The sequence below is a fragment of the Chaetodon auriga genome, chromosome 3 (assembly GCF_051107435.1).
Source record: "Chaetodon auriga isolate fChaAug3 chromosome 3, fChaAug3.hap1, whole genome shotgun sequence".
Taxonomy (NCBI): Eukaryota; Metazoa; Chordata; class Actinopteri; order Chaetodontiformes; family Chaetodontidae; genus Chaetodon; species Chaetodon auriga.
The window spans coordinates 3,914,211-3,940,208 of NC_135076.1; the positions used below are offsets into that span (position 1 = coordinate 3,914,211).

Consider the following 25,998-nt stretch of genomic DNA (forward strand, 5'->3'; position numbering starts at 1 on the left):
TCAGTCTTGGGGTCTTGTTCCTGTGTAGATGGGGTCAGGGAGGGTCAAGGAGGGGTCTCTGCCCAAGGATCCATTGTCTCATCATCCATCCATGACTCTGAGCACAGTCTAGTTTTACCTCAATCCAGATGTCACTCTGGAGAAATATGGACTTAAGTTTTTCCTGCATACAATGGCAGCAATGCTTTGGTAAAAAGTGAAGTTTCTCACAGGTTGGAAATATTTTTGATTGACTTCCCTCATAAACTTCATAGTGTCAGTCTGCTAAGGTGTAAGTGAGTGTAATGATGACATTTCAGAACAACATCACAATGACCACACAGTTCAATTAACATCTCTCTAACAGTGTAAACAGTATGTTCCACAAAGGTAGAATCTTCTGTAGAAGCTTGCATAAGATTGTGCAGATGTTATTGTGCTCATCTGTACTGTGTATCTAAAGTAAGACCACACCTCCAAAAGTGAAATTAAAACCAGTTGAATGAACATTCAGTTTTCATCATTAGTATGTGTTAATACTCTATCTGTTTTCTTTTCTAAATTCTAAACATTTGTGACATAAGGTCTTCATTTGAAATAATTATATAAGTCAAAGAAGTTTACACAGACATTTATTAGCTGCTTTGTACTTGAGCATCTCGAAATCTTGAAATGCACAAAGGTTTGTGTTCTATCTTCCACATGAACATCTGTTAATGAACAGTCTGCAGTCCAGCTTGTCTGTTTGCTGAAGGTGGTCTCTCTCTCTCTCTCTCTCTCTCTCTCTCTCTCTCTCTCTCTCTCTCTCTCTCTCTCCCACACACACACACACACACACACACACACAGAGCTAATATCTACCTAGGAATTTAACTTGAGAACTCAGATATTTGATTTAAATAGTGGGAGGAAAAGCAAATGAAACAGTTCAAGATAATGCATTTCTGTCAGTTCCCATTCAAGTCACGTGACCTCCCCTCAGTTGAAAGCAACTTTCCCTCTCATATAGATAAAGTGTTTTTTCGACCGCAGCGAACAGCACTGATAATGTATCATAAACGGACTAAACTGTATTACATAATTAAAGAGGCAGTGTTTCCATTGTTGCTGTGGTGGTTGAGTGTGTTGGCTGGTTCAATTTCCATCCTGAGTCCATATAGTTTACATTTAGACCAGGAGGACACCTCCACACTTCTTATGTCTGAAGTCTTTTATTCCCAAGAGATATATTCAGTCAATTTTTCCATAACTGTAACTCCAGCATTAACTGGTGCACCTTTAGAGCATTGAATCATCTTTTTTAATTGCAGGATTTTTAGTCATAGATAGGAGCATTAGAATTATTTTAAACAAATGTAGATGTGTCTTTATGGGTATGGGACACTAGTCATACTATATCTTATTTCACCTTTGCTCTAGCAGCAATGTTTGTATTGTTTATAAAATGCTGTCCATGTCTGCTGTCTGTGTGGGGTGTGCCTCGACTGCACAGTACTATCAGTATAGAGCTGTTGTTTTCATTGTGATTTCAGTCTTTCAGTCAGTCTTCCACCGTGACCCATTAAAACAGTAAAATGTAAACACTATGTAAAACTACCCCTACTATTGATTTAAAAAAAAAAAAAAAAAGAAACAATATAAATATGTCATTCAAAACTTTTAAGCATAACACACTTGACCAAAAAGGAATGAATGCTTCCTAGCATTACTACAAAATGCAGCCGAACATAGATGAACAGTGAGTGGCAGTATGGCCACGGGGTAGAAATACACTATTCACAATTCATGAATTTAATTACCATTTGCCTTGTTTTTGGACCTTGTTGTGGCTCAGGAGGAAGAGTGGATTGTCTACGAATCAGAAGGTCCATTCCCAGCTCCTCCAGTCTGCATGCTGAAGTGTGCTTGGGCAAGATACTGAGCCCCAAATTGCTCCTGATGCAGTGTCATAGCTGTGTGTGCATGGGTGAATGTGGCTTGTGTTGTAAAGCACTTTGAGTGGTCAGTAGACTAGAAAAGTGCTGTATAAATGCAGTCCATTTAAAATGTTAATTCCACCGGAGCTCTGTTGTAAATCCCTGTTGTGCTAAAAGCTGGTCTTTCCTGAGAGTGGATGATTCCCCCACTCTGTTTAAAGTCAAGTTAAATGTTATTTATTCTATTAGAATCCTGTTTGAATCTTTACTATAGAGAAAAGCAGATTAGATTTAGGCTTTGCTACTTGTATTTTCAAACATTATGTGTCTCTTTAACAAAAGAAAAGGCTTTGAGGATGGCACTAGACTGATGAATTTGGGTATGCTGTCTTGACCTAAGGGACTGGAGTGTATTCTTCACCAAACCAAATAAAAAGCAGGACAATAGCCTAAACCCTGATACAGTATCCCCTGCAACTGATGTTTCAGTCCTGAAAGGGAATTTTTCTAACATAACCTGTAATCCCTGCAATGTCACTACAGTTAGCCATGCTCCTTGGCTTTGGAAATTAATATTGTTATGTATACCTATTAATATTATTACATACACCTATATTAGCTATGTATACCTAAACTAATATTGTAGGTAGTGTTGCTATTCATTTGAGTATGCAAACATTAAAATTGAGTAGACAAATACAGTGTTTTCTTCATTCTTTATAGGTTTGCTCTTATGCAATGTGCATTGGTCAAAAGAGAGATACAAGCTATCTAATTTATGACCCATACACACCACTTCAGCATGTTGAGAAATCCAGAACTTGACAAACCAGCTATGTATACCTAGTTTTGGTTGCTTAGCTACAACTGGACAATTGCTGTTCATGATAGCAGTTTAGCCAACAGACTATTTGTTCTCACAAGATGGATTTCCTCCGGTTTGGCATTTGTAAAGACAGCATATAACAAATAATCCATATTCGTCGGCAGGAAAATTGAACTTTTGTGACTCAGCAGCCAGCATGTTGACATTTGAGCTGTAGAGCACTGGTTTGTGTGTGCATGTACTTCAAGTACAAACAAAATCATCAGTGCTGACGAGCTAGTTATTCGCAGCAACTGTCAACAAACAGAACAATTCAGAGACATCACAGGCATTCCGGGCAGATTAGACTCCCTAAAGGCCTGAACCAAAGAGTTGTTCCTCCGTTCTGTTCCATCCTTTATCTCATTCACCCTTTTTCTTCGTATACTTTCTTTCCTCTTTCTCTTGCTTCCTATTTTGTCTTGCCTGTTTTCTCTATCTCTCTGTTTTTCTCTCTCAGTCTACTTGTTAGCACTGCCTCGCATTTCTTTGTACAATAACTGGTAAAAATCTGACGGTGAAGCCATCATTACACTGCCTGGGATTATTTCCACTTCTTTAGACTCCTTAGTTTTAAATTTCATAAACTAAGTGGCCAAGACCCAAACTGCTATTGGCGCACTGATTTGAAGAAGTCCATCAAATATTTAGTAGTGCACTTCCATAAAGCTGAGAGACTTAAAAGAGACAGATTAAAACAGAATGGTAAAAATTGAAAAATCCTCACTTTTTTCAATGTTTCAGGCTCTAGGTCAAAACTGAGATTACCTTGATGACATCACCAGGGTTATTATTATTTTTTTTTGACTTGACAAAGCTCCTCTAGAGCCACAGAACACTTAATACAACTGTATTGTTTTCATGACTAGCAAACCAGGCTTCATATGTAAAATTCCTTTTAACAGGGAAACATGTTTTCACATCAAGGCCAGATTTAATTTGCCAGAATATTTAATTGATATGAACAATGGCACTGTTAATTGGTGTTTTGAGTAACTGGCACACTAAAATTATGTTGATAATGAGTAGAGTTGGAGGCCAACTTACCCAAGAAAAATTAATGACGACAGCAACTGGACTGAAGGAATGTCTAAGTCCTTGAAACTAAAAATTGCTTACACAAGTTAGTTTATTGGCTTAGTCCCCTGAAGCATTAGGTAATTTGGCTTCCAGCTCGCCAAAGGAAAATTACAATGTGTATTGTGTTCTTATTATTCTGTTTGTTCATAAATTATCCGCAGGACATTTCTGCGGGAGCTGGAGAACTGTGCAGAGAAACCAGAGCTGGTGGGAACCTGTTTTCTGAAAAGGGTAAGTAGCTTAGAAACAGCAGTAGAAAGTAGCTAAATACATTTACTGTATTTACTGTTCAGGTGAATTTGCTGATGTACCATTGGAGATGCTCTTGGAAATCGCTTTGGAACAGTCACTCACTTTCCTTAAGGAAGCAAGGGGGTAAGATATAGTTAAAAGAAAGTTGGATGCTCACTTCTTACCTCAAAGGAACTTGATCTTTGAGAGGGTAAGGTTTAACCTGTGGCAGCTAGGATAGGGGGAAGTCAGCTGACAGCTTTCACATAGCACTACACTGCCACTGCTCTAGTGTGACTTAGGCCTAAAGTATCAAAAATACAAATACACCAATATGAATACTGATACAAGTAGCCCATCTCTTGAATCAATTGACCTTTTTCAGAAATATTTTTAATTGTATTTTTCCCTTTTTCTTGCTTTTCTTTTCTTCTTAGTTGTTTCTTTTTACTCTTTATTGGCCCTTTTCCACCCTTTTGTTCACTCTTATCTTCTTTTCTGCTGGTTATTGTACAACTTGAAGCACTCGATATGCAGTGGCACTTTGCATTTCTCACATCTGTAGCTACTGCGTTTGTCACAAGGATGACATCTCTGGGACTCGTGTGTCGTATTGATTGGCCAGTGAGAAGCATTGTGATATCTTGCCTGATCTTGAACAGTTAGCAGCCAGAGGAGATCTCCTTCCTGAGCTCACTGGTTTTGTGCCAGCAACTTCTCGTCAGAACCACAAAGGTTCCCCGGGGTACCTTCATGAAGTCCTTCTGTGACTTGAATGGGACATGAAACAGATGGTTTTGCCTCATTGTTCCAGAGCACCCATATCCTCTTTTTGTCATTTCATCGAGGAGTGCAAGTGAAGTAAAGAGGTTGTGATTAATGAATTTGCAACCTTGAGGCACCTGAGCTTGCTCTGCAAGACAGAGTGACCAAACGAAACTGGGTCCCTGACCCAACCCAGTCTCAGGGAGGAGAATGTGGGATCCAGCATATGACTTCATGTAATGCATATAACCACTGGATGAGGCAAGGCTCCATAGTTTGTAACCAAAACAGATTGTTTTTCCTCTTATGAATTGCTTACATCCATTCCTGAAATGGCGTAACTTTGTATGACTGATTGAACTCGGTGAAGATGGGTCTAACCCTGCCATTTTCAGGTGAGGTGCTAATTCAAAATGGTCTGCTCCTTTATGGCAGCAGAATAGTAATCTCAACATCACTCAGAGCAGACATGCTGACTTAGTGCCATGAGCGCCATCTGGGAACAGTCAGTATGGTGGCCAGGCCTCAGCAGAGAACTGACAAAAATGATAGAAAACTGTGACATGTGTGCCCACAACAGAACAAGCCACAGAAACACAGTTGCTGACTGAGTTCCCATCAAGACAATGGTCTCCAGTAGGAGCAGATTTCTTTCAGACAGAAAACAAGCATTACTTGATTGTGGTGGACTATTTTGTCAGCCGCTTTGAAGTGGACAAACTAACATCCATGACACTGGAAGCAGCATTTCAAGTCTATCTTTACTCGTCATGGAATACCAGTGGTACAATAGACAATAGACCAGACAATACCCCACAATTTGCATCCGCGCCCCTCAGTAAGTTTGCACAGGATTGGAGCTTCAGCCATGTGATATCCAGTCCCGATTTCCCACAGAGCAGGCCCTCATGGCCTACCATGCTGCTCCTTTGGCAAATGGATACAGTCCTACAGAGCATCTAATGGGGAGAAAAATCAGAACAGCTATTCCTGTCATTCCATCCCAGTTTAACCCTGGATGTGCAGACATGGAGAACTTGAAAATTACGGAACAAATTTCCAGACAAAAACAGAAGCACAACATGCCTCACCTCCAGCCCGGCTCAGTGATCAAAGATGCTTATGAGAAGCACAGTGTCGTCTACAGCAGAAACACAAGGTCCTACATCATCGAGACACCCTGTGCAGACACAAATAATTCCTGGGACACCTGAAAGGCCTACAAACTTACTTGAGACGGCATCCAAAAACACAGTCACTGATGCAGTAAACACTCCTATCACACTTGTCCAGCATGGCACCAGTTAGCAGACTCCAGTGTGGGAGAGACATTTTTCTGCCAGAATCAGAGGCCCTCCAATGTACCTGAAAGACTTTTTATATTCAGAAAAATGAAAACTGAGTGAGCAATTAAGTAATTCCCATTCTCAGGTAGACAGTCGGGTAGTCTACCCCATCTTTCAAAATCAAAAACAAAAAAGGACAACAAACAATCAATTGTTGAAAGATTATTTTGCTGTTTTGATATTCCTACTGTATATGTTAAGGGGTTTAGACAGAATCATATTTATGTTAAAAGGTATGAGTAAAAGTGAAGAGCTTTCCATTTGTTGTTCTGAAATGCTTACTATGTTTACTCATGCATCTCCACAGGGAAGATCTTTTATTTAGAAAATAAAGGGATGTAGCATTAGGTGAAATACATTGGTAGGAACCTTCAGCATGGGGCACAGGGGGCACAGGGGGCCAACAATAAGGTTGGGACTAAACTGGTATGCAGTGTCTGCCACGGTCTTGTGTTGAGCCCCCAGATGAATTTCAAGTACATTTGGACAATAGAACAGAGGTCCACCATGACCAGAAACTTGCTTAAATGAGATCAGCAATGGCCATGACTAACTGACTTGATGAGCTCGGCAATGACCAGGAACTTGTCATTGCAGGAGCATGATGCAATAAAAATGAAGCAATTAGCAGAAAACAAAGCAACAGCACTTACCAGAGAGCAGTGAACATAACAGCATTTACCAGAAAGCAATGAACATAACAGCACTTACCAGAAAACAGTGTTCATAACAGCACTTACCAGAAAGCAATAATATGTAGCAATTAGTCGAATGCAATGATAATATATCAATTACCCACTGCACAACATGCCAACTTGTCAGCAATTACTGAATAAATGAATTTGTGTACCTATGTAGGTTGCAATAACCAGATGTGTGTAATATTGCTGTTGATCTGAATGATTTGATATGACCAGGATAATGTGAATGTAATGCCAAGGTCAGCAGTGACCACACCTGCGGGGGTACCAGGTGCATAAAGAGCCAACACAGACACAGACAACACAGATGCAGCAATGACAGATATTTTTTAATTTACGTACTGCTGTTATTCAGTTGTTACATTTTTTTTATTGAAATTATGCAGCACTCGTTGAGGAAGAAATGTTGACAATATGACCAAACCAGCATGGCCATTAACACAAACAAAGAAAACATCAATCAACAAGATTTTTGAAAAAAGCACTTTTGATTTTCGATTGAAGCAAGGATAACAAGGGTAACGCTACACTTCCAAAGCAGAAACACTGGGGAGACTAGCTCTAACTTGCGTTACATTCGCACTGAAATAATGGAATAAAATGTTGACTGCTCGGTCAGAAGAGATGTGAAGTGCTGGTTTAATGCAGAGGCAGACTGCAATATGGAGGCTTGATTGGCAGCAAAGAACGGTGATGATGAGGCAGAAGCTGAAGCATTTCCCAGGGGCTGAATGCATACGTGGTTAGCTTGGCTGCAATACCCAGAGACTGCATGATGACGATCAGGATGTTGCCTGTAGTGACCTATCCTAGAGTTGCAGATGGGAATGAGATGTTTCTCCTCTTAGGCTGAGGAATCAGACACCAGCTCGCTACTACCAGCAAGAACTGAAAAAGATAATCTGAACCTGTGCCATTTTCATCTATCTGACACTGAAATGACAGCTGACAGGAGCAGAGAAGAAGAGTTATTGAACATTGACAGCAATGAGATGATTGGATCATCGAGGTTCTGGTAAAATCTGATTGGTTTAACTAAAAGAGTGAATTCCCTCACCTCAGCCGATCGAGGAAATGGAGACAGACGCAGAGTGAGAGTAAATAATAGACAGACTAAGCATGAAGATAGTCAGTGTTCCTGAAAATATAGTATGTAATACAATTCTTCTTTTTTTAAATACTTTTAGTACTTAAAGTAACTTTTACTGATAATACTTATGTACTTTGACTTGAAATGGAGTATTTTATAGTGTGATATTGCAACTTTTTCCTCAATCAAAATATCAGAATTCTTCTTTCATCCTATCCAAGAGACTAACAGGAACTTACAGGTTTTTACAGGAAACAGTCTTAGTATATACTGTTTGTCTCATGATAGCGGGCTCCTTCAATCACAGGCATAGAATGAGTAGATTGGTAGATTGTAGTATTTCATATGCAGGCAGCAACCGAAATTGACCAGAAACTGATAGGAGATTATTAAAGGCCTTCTCTCTTGTCTTTGCATTGTCAGAAAGAAGAGCTTCAAGTGTATGAGAAGTACTGTCAGAATAAGCCCCGCTCTGAAGTCCTCTGGAGACAGTGTGGAGACAGCCTCTTCTTTCAGGTAACACACACGCACACTCACACATTTCTAGGTCATTTCTGGGGACATTACATAGACTTGCATTCATTTGTTGGAGCTCTACCCTTACTATAACTATAACCATTACCCTAATCTTAACTAACCCTAAGCTTACTGCAACGTTAACCCTAGTCCTCACCTTAAAATTGAATGGGGACCTGTATGTCATGAGGAAGTTTTGCCATGAATCATTTATGGTGCTCTTTATGATTTTTGACTCCAGTCTTTGGTCCATTACTTCCTGTAGACCAGCAAAACATTGTCTGATGCCAGGTCAGGTGTGTTTTGATGTGTTTTGATGTGATGTGAATGTTTTGCCTACTATAGCTCTAACACTATAAGTAGGCTTTGGGTGTGTCCCTTCCTGATGGAGAATGTTTGCTGTTTGTGACAACAGGAATGCCAGAAGAAACTGGACCATAAACTGTCTCTGGATGCTTACCTGTTGAAGCCTGTCCAAAGGATAACCAAATACCAGCTCATGCTCAAGGTAACTACCTGCACACATTGATGGTAAAACATAAAAAAATCAGGTGGTGTCCTGCAGTGGACCTAGACAAAGATGTCACTTGAAATGATTAATTAACTAGAGTTCCCTGACTGGACTAGGAACATCATCCTGGGATCTTGTCGTATATTTAATTAGTGTGTGGTCAGTGCATACACGCTATCTTTTTTTTCTTTCTTCCTGAGTACCACTTAACACAAATTCAGCTTAAATTAAACTTCATTTGGAGAAACTCTTTAACTGTTAGGCAAGTGTGTAACAATGATGCAATTTGTGTCACAATTTTGGCTCGGTTGAGCAGTTGACAAGACAATTTTATTCAATTTCAGACTACTGATAAAGTTTTAAGAAATATTTATGCTCCTCAAGTATTTTTATATTATTAGTCTTTTAACCTGCTAGGACACCTGCATGATTTATAGTATTTCCTCAAATAGTGGCTGGGGTCTTTGTTTACCTCAACTCCAGAGCACCATTATTTGAAGCAGGCCTATATTTGAGACAGGCCTTTATCATAATTCCCTCTGTTTGATGAGTATATTTGGTCATGTTTTAGCAGGAAATCTCCTTGTTTTCTGACATTTTTGTCACTGCATTATGCTGTTAATACAAACTCAACACTTCCTATATTTGATTGAAATGAAAATGACTCTAGCATGTCAGTGGACAGAATCCATTCATTTATTAACAAGGCTTTTATTGGGACTTGCAATTGTGAAAAATTCAGTGATTTGCACGGCTCCATTACTTTACTTACAATTCAGCTATTGCCACCCTCTGGCACTTGTACTTTATTACAAAAGACTGTTTGGCTGAGACGTTAATACACATGCGTCAGCACTGACTCAAGCAGGACGAAAATGCTTAAAGATAGGTAATCCAGAAAAACACAGACTGATTATATTGTTGATTATGTAGGTCAGAAATAGACCCTGCCCTTGTGAGAAAAACAAAACAACACCAATGTGAAAACCACTGGCCACACATCTGCTTGCTGAGTGCATTGCATGCTGGTGAGTGATTTCTGTCCAACTCGCTCCAGAGGCTTGACTGCATGAGGCATATAAATCACACAAGACAGAGACAAGCACAGTTGGGAGAGCTAGGCTCTGAAGTCTCTCTGCACAGGTTTTATGTCACCACTCACAATTAAATGACAACACTTCAATTTTTGTTTTTCATTATTCCACCATGTTTATCTACATGAATTTGAGCAGTAACAAATGTCTGTAATGAGCACATTTCTGACATTAAGATTTTAATGCATTTGTGCATTCAGTGGTTGTGCCCTCCACATGCAGTATGCAACCCCCTGTATTGATTTGTTTTAAAAGGAATAGTCACATTGAGTCACTTTAATTTGGAGGGAGGTGTTTTTTCTAGCAGTTCTCATGCCCTTAAGGTTAAACCAAATCATTACCATCAATCATTACAAATGGTCTGGCATTTGTAATTGCTGTTTGCTCTACAGTTCCAGGAAATATATAATATATATGCATACATCCATGGTGTAGACATCATATAGCTCATTATGAAGAATTCTGTTTCACATGAATAGGAACAATCACCTCTGTCTAACACAGCAGGTCAATGTTCAGTTCAAACAGGGAAGGCAGACACATGGGAACGAAGGATTAGCATAAGTAATTATTCGACATTGTTTGTCTGTGGTTTTTTTTTTTTTTTTTTGGCCATTGTTGCCATCACTGCTGCATATTATCTTCACTTGACTTAATTTTGTTCTGATGCTTTTATTTGTTTATTTTTATTTATTTAATTAATTAATTTATTGTATCTCTGTACTAATTGTTTTCTATATCTTTTTTCCAATTAGTTTTTGACGTATTAGAAAAAAAACAAATAGTGTCAATTGTTTCTTGCACAATAACAGTGATCTACAAAGTGAGGTAATCAGTCAGAGAATGGTATCATACTTTCAAATTTACACTGATACTGACAGACGTCTTTGTCAGGTCTACCTCCATGGATTAATAGTGGGATTTTTATTGCATCCACCTCATCAGCAACGAAGAACACGAATTCTACCTCTGCCATTGCAAGTCAGGTCAAGCCAACTCAACTGAGCTGTTCAAATTCAATCACACTTTCTGATAACTCCCCCAACTAGAGTTGGCCACTCTCATCTGCTTTCAAAGCAGTCCACAGCTGAGATCATGAAAGCCTATTGACAGACCACATGTCAAGGTCACGCCCCCCATCTGACCAGCTGACCACACCCTCTGACGGCAATCATCTGTTCCCAAGGTTACAGAGAGTCCTCATGGATTGATATGCCCTCATGTTAGAAAAATAACCCCCACCCTCACACACACACACACACACACACACACACACATTAAAATGCTGTATGACAGCTTCGGTTGAGTAGCTTGTTTGATTTGGCTGTAAGATCTCATTAAAAATTATCCAAATTTTGTTTGACTACTATGCCAGTACATTAATCAAAGGGCATTATTTTATAGAATTATCGGGCTAATTAGTCCTGCCTGCACCACATAATCCCCCACAGGAGTTCCCAAAAGCTCTTTTTGAGTCCAGAGCCACAATGAGGCTTTGGTCTGTCACCATGGGGGCTAGAGTTATGAACAAATATTACTCCACTCCTCATGTTGGAATGAGAGGTTAATGATCCCATCTGTACCCCATCTGCAGACTGCAGACCTTGTTTGATCATTTGGCATGAGTTTCAGTCATTTGGAAGCCCCTCTAACCTTCTAGCAAATCTGATAAAACCAAGTTCAGTGGAGGTTGTGCAGGTGCCCACTCCCTGTTTCCCCTTTTGTGTCCAACTGGAAATAGACTTTTTTTTAATCTTTTTTTTTTTTAAATGGATATACAATTTGAAGTTGGCGCAAATAATTTTATATAATTGTTTAATGTTAATGAGGTGTGAATTGTGCCTCTGTATCATCCTAAACGGGACCTGGATTCCAAAAGGACATATCTGGTGAGACAGCGTAGTTTTTTTACTGATCAGAGCTACGGCACTCATCACTCATCACTCACCTTCCTCCCTCAGCTGAGTTTTTTTGTTCTTTTCTTTGGACTTGGACTTCTGGGGGGAAATCAGTCTTTCATGGGACTGATTTATTTATATTGACGTACTGAAGAAACCTTAAAGATGTCTGAATTGGGTGTATGTATTTATGTTGTTTTTGAATTCTTTATAGGCGACCACACCACGCTGTCTTTGTCTAAGCCGTCCCAAAGCCGACGCGTTTAAGTTTGTTTTCATTAATAAATTCTGGGAATCAGAAGTTTCTGAAGCACTTCCGTTAATGAATAATTTCAACAAATAATTTTGGTTCAGGAGGCACGGTGGCGCAGCAGGTAGTGCGCGTGCCTCACAGCAAGAGGGTTGCTGGTTCGAACCCTGGGTCGGGCAGGGCCTTTCTGTGTGAAGTTTGCATGTTCTTCCCGTGCATGCGTGGGTTCTCTCCGGGCACTCCGGCTTCCTCCCACAGACCAAAAACATGCTCGTTAGGTTAATTGGTCTCCAAATTGTCCATAGGTGTGAGTTGTCTGTCTGTGTGTCTGTATATGTAGCCCTGCGATCGGCTGGTGACCGGTTCAGGGTGTACCCCGCCTCTCGCCCATTGCTAGCTGGGATAGGCTCCAGCCCCCCGCAACCCCGAAATGGAATGCGCGGGTAAAGAAGATGAATGAATGAATGAATGAATTTTGGTTCATGTGGTTTGGTTCATGTTTGTGCTTTGAATTTATGAGTAGAACTTGTTTGATCAGTCTCTGGGGGTGGCCTCACTCACACACATTCAATCCGCCCGTGACCTATAGATTAGCACGTGGTAGCTTTTCCCCTTAGGTTTTTTATGAATAAGGAGAAGTGTTATAACTCCTCCTTTAGAGAAAGTCTCCCGGCTAATCCTGCCTCATACTGGCCGAGTCTTAAAGTGGTTAGCACACACCAACAGGTTTTTGCCAACTGTAGCGGGGACGTTACCTTCAAAAATGAATTCAATCCACGCCTCTCTTCTGTCCTCTGCGGCTGGGAGCCCATGGAGCCATTTGTGCTTGTCTTTCCAGCCAACAACAGAACACTGCGTGTGGCACCTTGACATTATAATTCCGAACATGATGCTTTCGATAATGAAATGGTGGATCTCTGAGAAGGTAGCGCTGTATCTGGTGGATGGAGAGACACCGCGGAGATGAGGAGGGTGGTGGTAGCTGGTGGGTGGGTGGGAATATGCAAATGCATTCAAATTACATCATTTTGATTGGCTCATTTGGAAGCTGCAGGCAGGGTGTTTTCAGACCCAGGACCTGCAGTGATAGTTAACTCACCCACTTTTATCAATAGATGTCTAAAAAGAAACAAAAATAAAACATTTTCATGAAAGATAAAGGAAATAGGAATTTACAAAACTTTTAAAATAAGGAACCAAAAGCACATTACATGAGACAAATGTGAGGACACAGCTGAATGGGCTGACACTCAACTGTGATGCTATGACATGAAGTTCATTTGGACTCAGCGTAACATCTTCTAGCTCTTCTAAAGTCAGCGTCCTATTTATGTAGAAGAGTTGCTGGTTGGACATGTGTCACTTCAAATTCAAAATCATCTCAAGATTCAGTTTCATGTTTTTTGCAGAGCTCCTGAGAACACAACTTTGATTAGATATTACTTAAATAAAGGAAGGATCTTTCATTAAAACTTTTCAAAATGACTTAACCCTTAAAACCCCTGTAATCATATAAGCTTATGTCACTGATGAGGGTTTAATCAATATGAGAGGAGCTGTTACCTGGACAATAGCATGACATCCTCACCCTGATAATGCTGTTACCACAGCCTATCACTGTTAATGATTACCTGTGCCTGGCACGGCTGTCCACTCTTCTCCTCCTCCTCAGTGGGTTGTAAAATGGATTTTGAAACACTGATATCATGAGTCCATGAGCCCCCACACCCCCTCCACTAAAACTAAACTAAAACCATAATATAAACATAATTTCTATAAACAAATCAGAGGACATGACCCCCCGGTCCACAAAGATAGCTACGGGTCTTCTTCAATGTCTACATCAGTCCTGCTGTCTCTTCTTCTTCTTCTTCTTCTTCTTCTTCTTCTTCTTCTTCTTCTTCTTCTCTTCAGCATTTTGTGTTCATTCTCTTGATTTTTGTCTTCCTTCCATCCTGCCTTATACGATCTTTCTAATCCCTTTCCCTCTTTCTCTCCTCCAGGAGATGTTAAAATGCAGTAAGGGTGAGGGAACGGCTGAGCTGGAGGAGGCTTTAGCGACGATGCTGGACATCATCAAGTCTGTCAATGACTCCATGCACCAGATAGCCATCACCGGCTTTGAGGTCAGTACATAGAATGAATTCATCAAAGCAGAAAAACTTTAGATTTTAAGTTGAGCCAACTGCTGTCAAGAGTTGTTGGACTTGACTTGCAGTTGTATCTAACTCTCCCTGGTAAAGCAGTGACAGCTTTGAATTCTCCCATGTACCAGTGCAGCATTTCCTAGACTGCAGCAAAATCCTAACATGGATTCACTCATCAGGTTTTGAAATCTGTGGCTGAAATGTGCTTCAAACAAAGACTATTTGGAGTGGCTGAAGAGGACATATGTCTTCATCATGGCATGCATTATCTTAATGTTTATTTTATTTTTTATTTATTTAAGAGGGACAATAGAAGTAGGCATTGCTACATTTAGCTAAAATGTAACTGATGCAGCAAACAGGAAACAGGATTTCTAGCCGTAGCTAATTAGCAGACCTTGTTCCTGGTTAGGCCTTTAAGGAATAAAACACACTAATGCATTAGTTCTAATTAAGATTGCTTATGGAGCTGTCTCAGCGCTCAGTGAAGAGTCAGTGGATGCAAGGAATCATTGCATCTTTCACTTAAAAGAGAGCAGAACTGGCTCAATCACACGTTATCTACGTATGTGAGGTCCGTTCATGTGAACTCAAGCCTGACTCCACTCTCATGTGATCAAAGTCTGTAAAAGGCTGCTGATAAAGGGGCTTTCAGTCAGTCGGTTCCAGTCAGTAATTCTTTTAACCTTGAATAATTGTGGTGTGTGTGTGAGATGTGTGTGTATGTTTCCGCTGAGGGTTTGTCACATCAGATGATCCGAACAGCGTACATTTTGTCTCACAACCTCAAGCTGTTTTTTCTTAAACATTTCCTTGATAAGATACGTGATATCAGCCACCATTTAAAAAGACTCAGTCCATGCAGCTGCATTGAAAGAATATTTGTTGTTGATATCATCATTGATATGTTACATGTCCTCATCCTTTGTTTCTACAGTTTACTCCGATGATTTGATCTTTCACTGTGTGACAATATGTACACAACCTTTGTCTCTGTAACCAGTGTGTAGTCACAAGTTAAGGGGCACATCAGGCTAGACACTGATGACTGGTGGAAAAAATGAACGCAAAGAGAGAAGGAAATGTAGCTGTGATGTAGGACTGTGTGGAGGAAAAGGTTGGATAAGTCCATGGAGACACAACAGTTGTCCAAGTTTGGTTGGTGTCATATTGGAAATGTGAGGATCCATCAGGCAGCAGCACAGGCTGGTTCCAAACAAACGTGGAGCAGTGAACACTGCCTAAAATATTTTATGTGTCAGTTTTGTGTATTACCATTAAATGTGTGACACATTGTAATTCTGCTCTCTTAGAATGTTTTTTTAGACTCCAGTATGTGATCATCTTTTGGAGCACGCATTTGCTGTTTTTCAAACAAAAACAGTCAATGTGTCAAATATTCTCAAAATTGCAACAATGTACCAAGATAATTGAGAAAAACTATATCCAGGGGATCCGGCTAGCTCGGGAAAACACTTAAAAAGTCTGTCCACTCAGCTTAAACTCCAGATCGTTGATTAACCCAGCACTCTCAGAGGTGACCCAACATTCTGGAAAGATCAGTTGGTTTATTACTTGGTTAATAAATCACCGAAAGGAGAGAGGTAGTTGAAGAAATTGTTGGGATTCTTTGGATGTGTGTGGGTGTGGGTGTGGGTGTGTGTGTGTGCGTGCGTGTGTGTGTTGTGTGTGTTTCAAAGACTTTTCTTCTCCACCAAGACTGTGTATAAAGCAAATAGTGTCATGTACTGTACATATATAGATATTGGGCCACATGCAAAAATATTTCCTAAACATATCTGCTGTTTATCTTTCTTTTTCTGGGAGATTTCTTCATGTGAGTGATATAAATCAGATTCGAGAAACTCTCTTAACTTAATGGATTCTGCCTGTTCATGAGTAGCTGCTCCTTTGTGAAATGTGATCATGGGCATAATCAAAGCCCTTCGTTTGTGTTCTGTACAAGGCTTGTTCAGCCGTTTGTGGGTAAGTCTCATTGTCAAAAGCACCATGGAGGAGTACAGGGAAGAACTTCACACTGTGGAGATTGAAGATCAGCTGTATACTCACACAAAAATGTGTTCAGAATATCATGTTTGGATGAATTACTGATTTTCCTTTATTTCCCACAAACCCTTCTTGGTTGAGCTGAGGCAGGACCACGCACAGACAATGGCTGCTACTCCAAAGTGCTATGACTGTAATGAGGGGTGCTATGAAAGTCTGAGCGTCTATGTGTCGATGTTCACAGGGAAACCTGAGTGAACTTGGGAAGCTGCTGATGCAGGGATCCTTCAATGTGTGGACTGACCACAAGAAAGGCCACAGCAAGGTACGAGCCCACACTCCTGGAGTTAATACTGCTGTCACTACATTGTCAGAACATGATGATTCCATGTTTATTTCAACATCAGTCAAACAGAACAATTTGAAAGATTTGCATTTAGTTACCTTGAAGCTGAAGGTAACTAAATGCAGACTATTCACTGTGATGGACTGACCAACTCACGCAAGTTTAGAGAGAGTCCTGATAGATTTTCATATTGTATGGAAATGAGCTAAGAATGAAAGGATGCCTGGAGCATCAGCGGAAGTGAATTATTAAAGAGATCAGCAGGATTGTAAATTGGTTTGTTGGAAGGTAAATGTGATTTGCACTAAATAGGTAAAATATGCACACAGACCCATTGGCATACTTATTAATTTGTTTAAAATAATTATCAAAAAATGAACATGAAAAAAAAAACAAAAAACACTCGGAGGAGCACTGACAAATTTTTCTCCTGTGTGTCTGCACACAGAATGACAAGGTTGCTGCAAATGGAGATTAAGATGCAGTAGTTGTTGCAGCTGCTGATGGTGAAAGGACAGAAAGGCTGTTGTAAAACACTTATCCTCTTCAGTGAGAGACAATATGCAGCAATATGACAGCTGAAGTGTGGCTGGATGGCAATACAGATGGAAAATACTGACTGTTTTCAGGTGAAGGACCTGGCCAGGTTTAAGCCCATGCAGAGGCACCTGTTCCTGTATGACAAGATGCTGCTGTTCTGTAAGAAGCGAGAGGAGACCACCGATGGACACGAGAAGACCCCATCCTACAGCTTCAAACACTCACTCAAGGTCAGACAGGGCTGGGGCTGTGTGATGGCTCTTTTTCTGTCTGTCCCTTTTGTTTGATTGTGTTTGTCCTCAGTGTTTGGTCAGTTGATAAAGATGGCACTGACATCTCAAGGTCCCTTACAGCAGCAGCTAAAGTAGAATTCACCTCCTAACTGACCATTCAAATGTTTTAAATCGCCAGTGGTTTCACACTGTTCCACTGAGCAACATGATATGCATACAAAATACTTGAAAATTGGCTTTGCAAATGTTTTATGACAAGTGAAATGCAAACATTGGAAGCACATTTGTTAAGGAAATACACAGTGTGTTTAGGTGAGAAACACTAGAAACATAATTCCACACATTCAAAAGATTGATTTGACAGAGACAGAGAGATTCATAGAATATACAGTGAAAACAATGATAAATCAGCAGTCAAGCAAAACAATAAGAAGTAAACCGAATGAAATAAACAAATGGTTCAGTCTTCTTTGGCCACTGGTGGAACAAGCTCCAAACATAATACTGATGTAGCATCACTGTCTGCAGCTGTTACGAAGCATGTGTTAGCAAATAGCTGCCTGTACACACATCCAGCAGACATGGAGCAGCATTAGCATTCTTCTGGAGTTGTGCTTCTGTCCACCCTCATCTTAGCTCCTCAGAGAAAAAACATCTGTGTCCTTCGCTGCAAAATATTTGACTTTCTTCCACAGTTAGTCACTAATTCTGTTGTTCAATGCTGGGCGAGAAGCGTGATGTTGTTTTTGTTGAAGTAAATAGTATTTTCTCTGAACACAGCTGCCCGCTGCTGCTGGAAATAAGGTTAATGAGCACAATTAAAACCAAAACAGTTGAGTGATGCAATGAATTCATCAAACCACATCTTAAAGGTGACATATTATGACAATTTTTCAATAAGTTACATAGGTCTATGATTTCCATAAAACATGTTTTTGATGCTGTTTGCTGGAAATAGCTTTTAGGAAAAGATTCTTGCCCCCCTCTATATCCTTCTTTTTCAGCCCCTTTCAGAATGTGCCGTTTCTGGTGTCTGTAGCTTTAAATGCAAATGAGCTGCTGCTGTCCCACCCATGTCACCGTGGTAACGGGGAGAGCGTAGACTCACGTAGCTCTGCCCGTGCGAAAGTAGCGGACATGACGGTAGTGAATAGACCGAGTTCTTCAGTAGTTCAACCGTACATGTTCGAACCTGAATCGGATCCTGAAGGAGGGAAGGCTCCTACAGAACCTCAGAGAATTCAGCAGGACGCTCCTGAAAGGTCAGTCAAAATACATCTTTCTATCTTTTTCTCTTCAACACAAGCACGGCCTGTACAGGTGGCAGCGTGAGATGGCGGCAGTTCAGACGGTCAATGCTCACGCTAGGAAGCACCAATCCTAACTTGTAGCATACCAGATTGACGGGGAGAAACTCAGCTAAAAGTCTCTACCAAGGATTGCCACCCTAACAAAACACAATTCATATCGCAATAAATGCGTATGTAACGAAAACACGGGAATAGCGTATGTCCACTATTGCACGTCTGCTGCTTTCACCACATTACACAAACCACACAAGCCTGGTATCATATGAAAGCAGAGTCGGAAGGTCCTGCTTCTTTACATAAAGAGGAGGGGGTTTCTAGTAATCACTGGGTTGCTGAGACATTGACCGTCTAACTGCGCTGTTAGTTTCAGCGCTCCGTCTCATTTACACATGAACGGGCAGAGCACACACAGGCGACACTGCTGAGCAGCACTACTGACCATTCACCACAGGCTGAGAAAAAGTAGCTAGCTAGAGCACACACATTCAAATCTAAAACGCGGGTGCTGTTATTGGTTGAAAATGTTGGTATGCAAGGTTTCGTATTTCTTTAGCTTCATACATGCATGATTCAGCGCTTATGTGGAAATTGTGCAACAATGCAGCCTGAGAACAAATGCTGCCAGGAGGTGCCACAGGTCACAGTATCTTTACCTGCACTTACAGTATGATCATAGTGTATGATTGCAGATAACATGCCACTGCAGATACTCACCTTATGTTATGAATAATAGGTTACATCAAGGCTGCAGCAGTTGGATGAAAGGCCTCCATGCATGATCAACCATCCACGTTTAGAACCTGTTTGTCTAAATGCGTTCTCACTGCAGAACGCATACAACACTTACAGGGCTGAATACGACCCTTTACCGCTATGGGGGACAGAGCAGTGAGTTTCATCTATAATAACCAACTTCACTGTTCATACACCATAATAAACTAAATATAGTCAGTCATATTTTATCTTGACCATATAACCAGGTTTTTCCTTAGCAAATGCTATATATTATACATTTCTTCACATGAAACATTTTACAGATAAATAAATATTTATTGACTGCAGTCATGAATATTTGTACATGGAAATACAGTACAAGTGAAGGATTCTGAATCCATATTAGAAAAATGTGAATACAGATGTTGACATTATAGAACCTGTTGACTAACATAATGTTCAAATTTTCTCAGTCGTTACAGGTATCCAGCCAATGAGTTTTGTGAGCTGGTGCTGGAGCTTCCTTGGGCAGAAGATTCGAGCAGTCATCCCATCATGCAGATTGACGTTTGGAGTTTCCTGATGCCCAGGGAAGATCCCCCCCGACGACACGTCCAGCAGGATGTTTATCTTCAGAATCTCAGCTCTGTACGATGATGGGTCGACAAAGATCCTCTCCGTGATCATGTCCATCAAATCATCAATATAACCTGTGCAATACACAGACACACAGGAAAAAGTGAATCATTAGTATCATTTATTAGATCATTCAGCAACTGCAAATATAGTGAGTTTGCACTTTGAATTTTGTAGTTTCTCAGGTATTTAAGTGTGTATTTTTTTTTGGTTTATTTATTGTGTTGAAAGTACTGATGTGTGGTACTTTGTGTCTTTTTGTCATGTACAATATAAAAGTTTGTTCTTTGAGTAAATAAAAAAAAGGAGTTCACACTTACGAATGTGGTTAGTCTTCACTGGTTTGGCTGTCTCCGTTCATGGACTTTGGAAAGCTCAGTTTGAAAAGAGGATCTCCTGATGATGTGGTCACTTGTCCTCTATCAGCATTCTTGTTGTACTGAAGTGCATAACAGCAGTAGTCCTTGCAGGACACAGTAGCCTGGACAGCTGTAACAACAGTATATTGTTATGATAACAGGGCATACTTAGGAGTAAAACATGACAGCACTGTTATAGTGTAAATTCAAGCACTAAAGGCTGCAACAGCTCACTGCTACACTTGATCAATAGCAGGTAACTGTAATGATGCACTGGTCTATATAAAAAGAGAGAAGTGACATCAACCTTATCTTACAGAATAGCTATGCCAACAGCTATATACAGCGTAAAAATAAAAGAAAAAATGCTTGGAGTGTGGGCTGGGATGTAGCAGTCTCAACCATACACTCGTTTTGCCCTGGGCTTTTCTAACATACTCCAGTTTAGAAAACGTTTCCAAATGCATTATTTTAATAAATTCTTGAAGCTTAGGCCCTGCGGAGCGTCTGTGTATGTATCGCTTGACCGACCGGGTCGCTGGGTTTGCATATGGAGCCCATGCTAATTGCGAACTAGAAGCTAGCGGTTAGCGTTAGCTTGTGCTATGTCGCAAAGCACTTCTTGGTTAATTCGTGTTAAACTGCAAAATGAACACAGTTTAATATTTGTGAATGCTGGCATCTCCTTCGAACATGTATTCATTCATTTGCAAGATCAGAAACGTGGTGTGATGGACCAAAAGCTACGGTGGCAGCGAGCTAACCTGTGATGGCTGGAGTCGTAGTCTCGAAGCTAGCGGTTAGCCTCACATCGTTCTCAATGGCAAAACACACACGCTACAACACGCAAGAGTTCGCGCTAATCTACTCAAGAAACACACAGCTAATTATTTGTATACTTACATGTCCCTCGTCTGCACGTAATCCACGCAAAGCTGGAAGTGAGCCCTCATTTAGAGAAAGTCTCCCAGCTAATCCTGCCTCGTACTGACCGGGGTTGGCGGAACAGTCAGCCTCGAAGTGGTTAGCACACACCAGCAGGTTTTTGCCAACTGTAGCGGGGACGTTGCCTTCAGAAATTCAATTCACGCCGCTCTTCTGTCCTCTGCGGCTGGGAGCCGATGGAGCAATTTGTGCTCGTCTTTACAGCCACCAACAGAACACTGTGTGTGGCAGCTCGACATGATTCCTGCCACGGTGCATTCGATAGCGACATCGCAGATCTGTGAGAAGGTAGCGTATCTGGTGGGTGGAGAGACGCCAAGGAGAGGAGTAGGGGTGGTGGCTGGTGGGTGGGAGCATGCAAATATCCGGACTTGTTACGCAACAGTACTCCCGGAACTCCAATGGCTCGGTTGGAAGGGTGCTTTCACAAATCCGTATCTTACTCAAAAAAGCACGGACGGTCTTATTTCACACTTTGTATGCGTGTGGTAGCACCACAGACACAAAATAACACCCCAAATCCCAGAAAAAGTCGGTTTTTCATAATATGGGACCTTTAAAGGTGTTATGGGAGTAAAGGATGATTGTCACGGCAGTTCATCACCACACATTTTCACCCACTAAGTGTGCGAGCTATTTCTCCTGGCACACAAACAAACAGTGGGTTGCTGTTTGTCCATGTAAAGCCCCATGGAACAGGTTCAGTGCATGTCAGTGAGTGGGACATTATGTCATTAATTGAGAGTGTGGATGCTTCAGCTGAAAACGCAAATCTTTAAAGACGGCTATGAATATATAGTTTGATTTTTTTAAGCTTTAGTTTTCATGCAACATCACTCAAACAGGAGGAAATGACGCATTTGTTTGGGACTATTTTCAGCTGCTCCAGAGCTCTAGTGGGCATTTTCATACGTGGAATTCAGCCCAAATAAATTACAGTGTGTGTGTGTGTTCATGGTAATGAAGGAACATGTCACCCAGTGAAACAGTGTCTCTCATTGTTATGTTTCAATCATTTTTGGACAACAATGGCACTCTATGGAACAGAGGAGGAATATATATCAGGCTTTGATGCACACACAATACATACTAAATACTGTTGGTTTTACTCTTCATGGGAATCACCAGCATCGTTTGTCCTTCAATTGTTGTAGTTTATTTTGTGCTCACATTGTTCTGTTGTTGTGTTTTTTGCTTATTCATAACTGAAGCTTTGTTCAGACAAATGACCACAAATGAACTAACACTGTCTGGGATCAGCGTGGTATTTCAGCATAGTACTGGATGATTCCTGGGAAACTATTTGCAGTGTTTGGTGTACTTGATTATTGGAGCTTCCAAGGCAACAGGATACACACACAATGCACAGAGGGCTTGAAGTGTGTGTTTGACTGCTGCCCAACAGCAGATTTTTGCCCTGGGGCGCTCAAACAGCCAGTTACCCTCAGTTTTTTGGGTCCTTTTCAGTTGTGTTAATGTCTTAAACTTTGAGTCTTTGCTAATGATTCAGTTTTGCTGCATCTCACGGTGTCTTTGCACTGCACTCTGTCCAGATGAGCGCTGTGGGGATCACAGAGAATGTCAAAGGGGACTGCAAGAAGTTTGAAGTGTGGTACAACGGCAGAGAGGAGGTTTACATCATCCAGGTATGTTGATGCCGGTGGAACGAGAGAAAGCTTTCCTCTGTGCTTTAGGTTCACCTTCATCCAGGTTGTTTTTTTACTTTAAACACTGGTGGAAAGTAACTAATTAGATTTACTCAGGAAGTAAAATATTGAGGTACTTTTGAGTATATCCATTTTATTTTGTACTTCATAATTCCAGAGGGAAATGTACTTTTTACTCCACTGCATTTCTTTGTCACATGTAGTTCGTAGTTACTTCACAGATTAAGATGTTACATTTAAAGAACGAGACAAATACAAGTAAAACACAACACATTGTTAAAGTTACACCAGTGCTCCCTCACCATTTGCCCTCCTAACGTCTCACATGATTTAATTTCAATAACTGTTTGAGGACAAAAGTGGTATTTAAAAAATAAAAATAAAAAAAACAGCTAATATTAGAGAAAGGTCCAAAAAGTGAAAACAGATTTATGTATCAGAACTTTTCTTTTTCTTACTTGAATCATTCCATACTTTTACTTAAAATGGAGTTTTCATGCAAGACTGACTTAAGACTAATCAGGCAAGTTGGAAAGTTGCATGTCTTATGTCTTATATGTGTACTGTAATACTCAACTCATGTCAGAGTGAATACATTCATTTTCCATATGCTAATAAGACTGAATAAAATTCATTTGAACACTGGTGATGTAAATTGACATGCATCTTTAAATTATTTATTGAATTATAAATACTTGTGGAAGTGTATTTTTTCAGTTTTATAATATCAATAATACAATTCTACAACTGAAAAAAACTCAGAAAAGATCCAATTAATATTTACCACCATTCAGTGAGCCGCAGTCCTCCTCTTGGGGGCAGTGTTGCACCACACAGCTCCCTCTGCTAAACGCTGTGGCTCTCAGAAAAAGATGCTCTTGCTGTATATGTTGCTTGATATGTGTGTGTGTGTGTGTGTGTGTGTGTGCACATGTATGTATGTGTGCATGCAACTGTGTGTGTGTGTGTGTGTGTGTGTGTGTGTGTACGTGTGTGTGTGTGTGTGTGTGTGTGTGTGTGTGTGTGTGTGTGTGTGTGTGTGTGTGTGCGGTGTGTATATCTTCTTCTCCAGGCTCCTTCCATGGATGTGAAAAATACGTGGGTGTCAGAGATTCGTAAAGTTCTTACAGGCCAGCTAGAGGCGTGCAGAGGTACACACACACAAACCCACACACACACACACACACATATACCTATGCACTTGAGACTATCTCCTTGTTTGTGTAACTTACTTAAGTTCCAATCTGCAGCCAAAGGACAGACATATATCTACAGTGTATGAATCCATCAATCCATTGGCTTCTGTTAGACCAGCATGCAGTACAAGTAACATCATACAGACCTGGCATGTACATGTACATGGGAACGCTGAATTTGTAATCACACATTCAACTGGTTGCTATCACTGCTATTTTATTGCTTCTTCACAGTTCTGGAGTCCAGACATTTTCTCATTCTGCACATCTCTTGCAGACATACTGAATGCAGTCACACATATTTATAAAACCATTTCTAATTCTTCTTCATATACTGTTTCTATTCCATTTTTCCTGCTGCAACAGCTCAATTTCTTCATGTTACCATGAAGATTTTTTCATCAACACCAGTTTCTATCAGCACATCTTGGAGTCATCCTTCATTGCAATCTGGAGATATTCTTGTCATTCTCTCATCCCGACTGCCAAGTCAGAGAAATGTCCTCTTTCTAATACTGAACCGCACACAGAAAGAAATGTTTTGCAACATACAAACATAATCACAGTCTGTTAAGTTATTTTTGTAGTTTTTCGGAAAGACACAACTGCATCACAGTAATTAGGTCAGGTACAGCAACACTGAGTGTCTTGTAACACTAGCGTGACTTCCATGTAATTGACTATTCAGAGAAAAGAAATGCCTGATTTTACTTCTGTTAGTCATCTTGACTGAAAATCACCATAGTTTTTGCATTTGTGGCTGTAAGCTTTCACTCTGGAAGAATTCCTGTGTCCCAAATCACTGCTGCACACACATGCATTTACATATCTGTTTTGGCTGTAACATTTATGAGCAGTGATCCAAGAGAAGTATACTGCAGAACAAAGCAAAGCAGGAGGATAACCAATTTACACTGACATACACAGCGTATGTGTATGTATACACTATACAGTAGCCAACACTGTTGCATAGAAATTACATTCCAAAGGACTTTAACCATAAAAGGTTGGATAATGCTGTAGTCACTATGGTGGATACTGTATTGCAAGACTGGATATTATGGAGCAAAACAAATGACTGACTGACAACTGTCTGTGAGCTTTTTACTGATATGTTCAGTATCGACATTGTGAGACTCACCGGATATGTTGGTGACTCCTCATTGGTCGTTAGGCTGTGTTAAGTTGTTGACGTTTTTTTTCCCCCCATTTCAAATTAGTTGCATCTTAACGTATCTAGGAGACAGCAAAGCCCACCGTACTCAGGCAACAAGGAATTCATTCCAACAGTGAATGAACTCATCTAAAAGAATGCATTAGGGACAATGAAAGGACGTTTCCACAAAGCTTCTAAAAGAAGTTTAAATTATGAAAAAAAAAAGGGGGGGGGGGGGGATGAAAAAAAGCACATTTCCAAAATAAAATCTAGAGATCCACAGTTCATCAGCTGGTCTAAAAAGGTCTCTATAGGTTTAAAGGCATTTCAGACATAACAGCTCAACAAGAACATGATGAAAATACTACACAGTCTTTCTCATGAACTGCAGCCCACAGACACGCTGTGACAAACTCTCATCCACAGTCACCGAAACCCAGTCATCGCACTGAAATCAGTGCTGTGCAATGCTGAAATGATTAGTTGCTCAAACAATTAGC

The 25,998-nt window shown here is 40.4% G+C and overlaps 1 protein-coding gene across 8 annotated transcripts in view; it reads left to right on the forward strand.

The window, feature by feature from the left end:
* The window catches only part of mcf2l2 (MCF.2 cell line derived transforming sequence-like 2), a 140,681-nt gene that overhangs the window by 82,670 nt on the left and 32,013 nt on the right, over positions 1–25,998 (forward strand). For all 8 annotated transcript variants that reach the window (XM_076723033.1, XM_076722987.1, XM_076723016.1 and 5 more), the window contains exons 18-25: positions 4,002–4,071; positions 8,397–8,489; positions 8,905–8,997; positions 14,246–14,368; positions 16,641–16,721; positions 17,372–17,512; positions 23,033–23,125; positions 24,219–24,297. In XM_076723033.1, the coding sequence (XP_076579148.1) occupies positions 4,002–4,071; positions 8,397–8,489; positions 8,905–8,997; positions 14,246–14,368; positions 16,641–16,721; positions 17,372–17,512; positions 23,033–23,125; positions 24,219–24,297 (773 nt within the window). The remainder of the gene's footprint in view (positions 1–4,001; positions 4,072–8,396; positions 8,490–8,904; positions 8,998–14,245; positions 14,369–16,640; positions 16,722–17,371; positions 17,513–23,032; positions 23,126–24,218; positions 24,298–25,998) is intronic.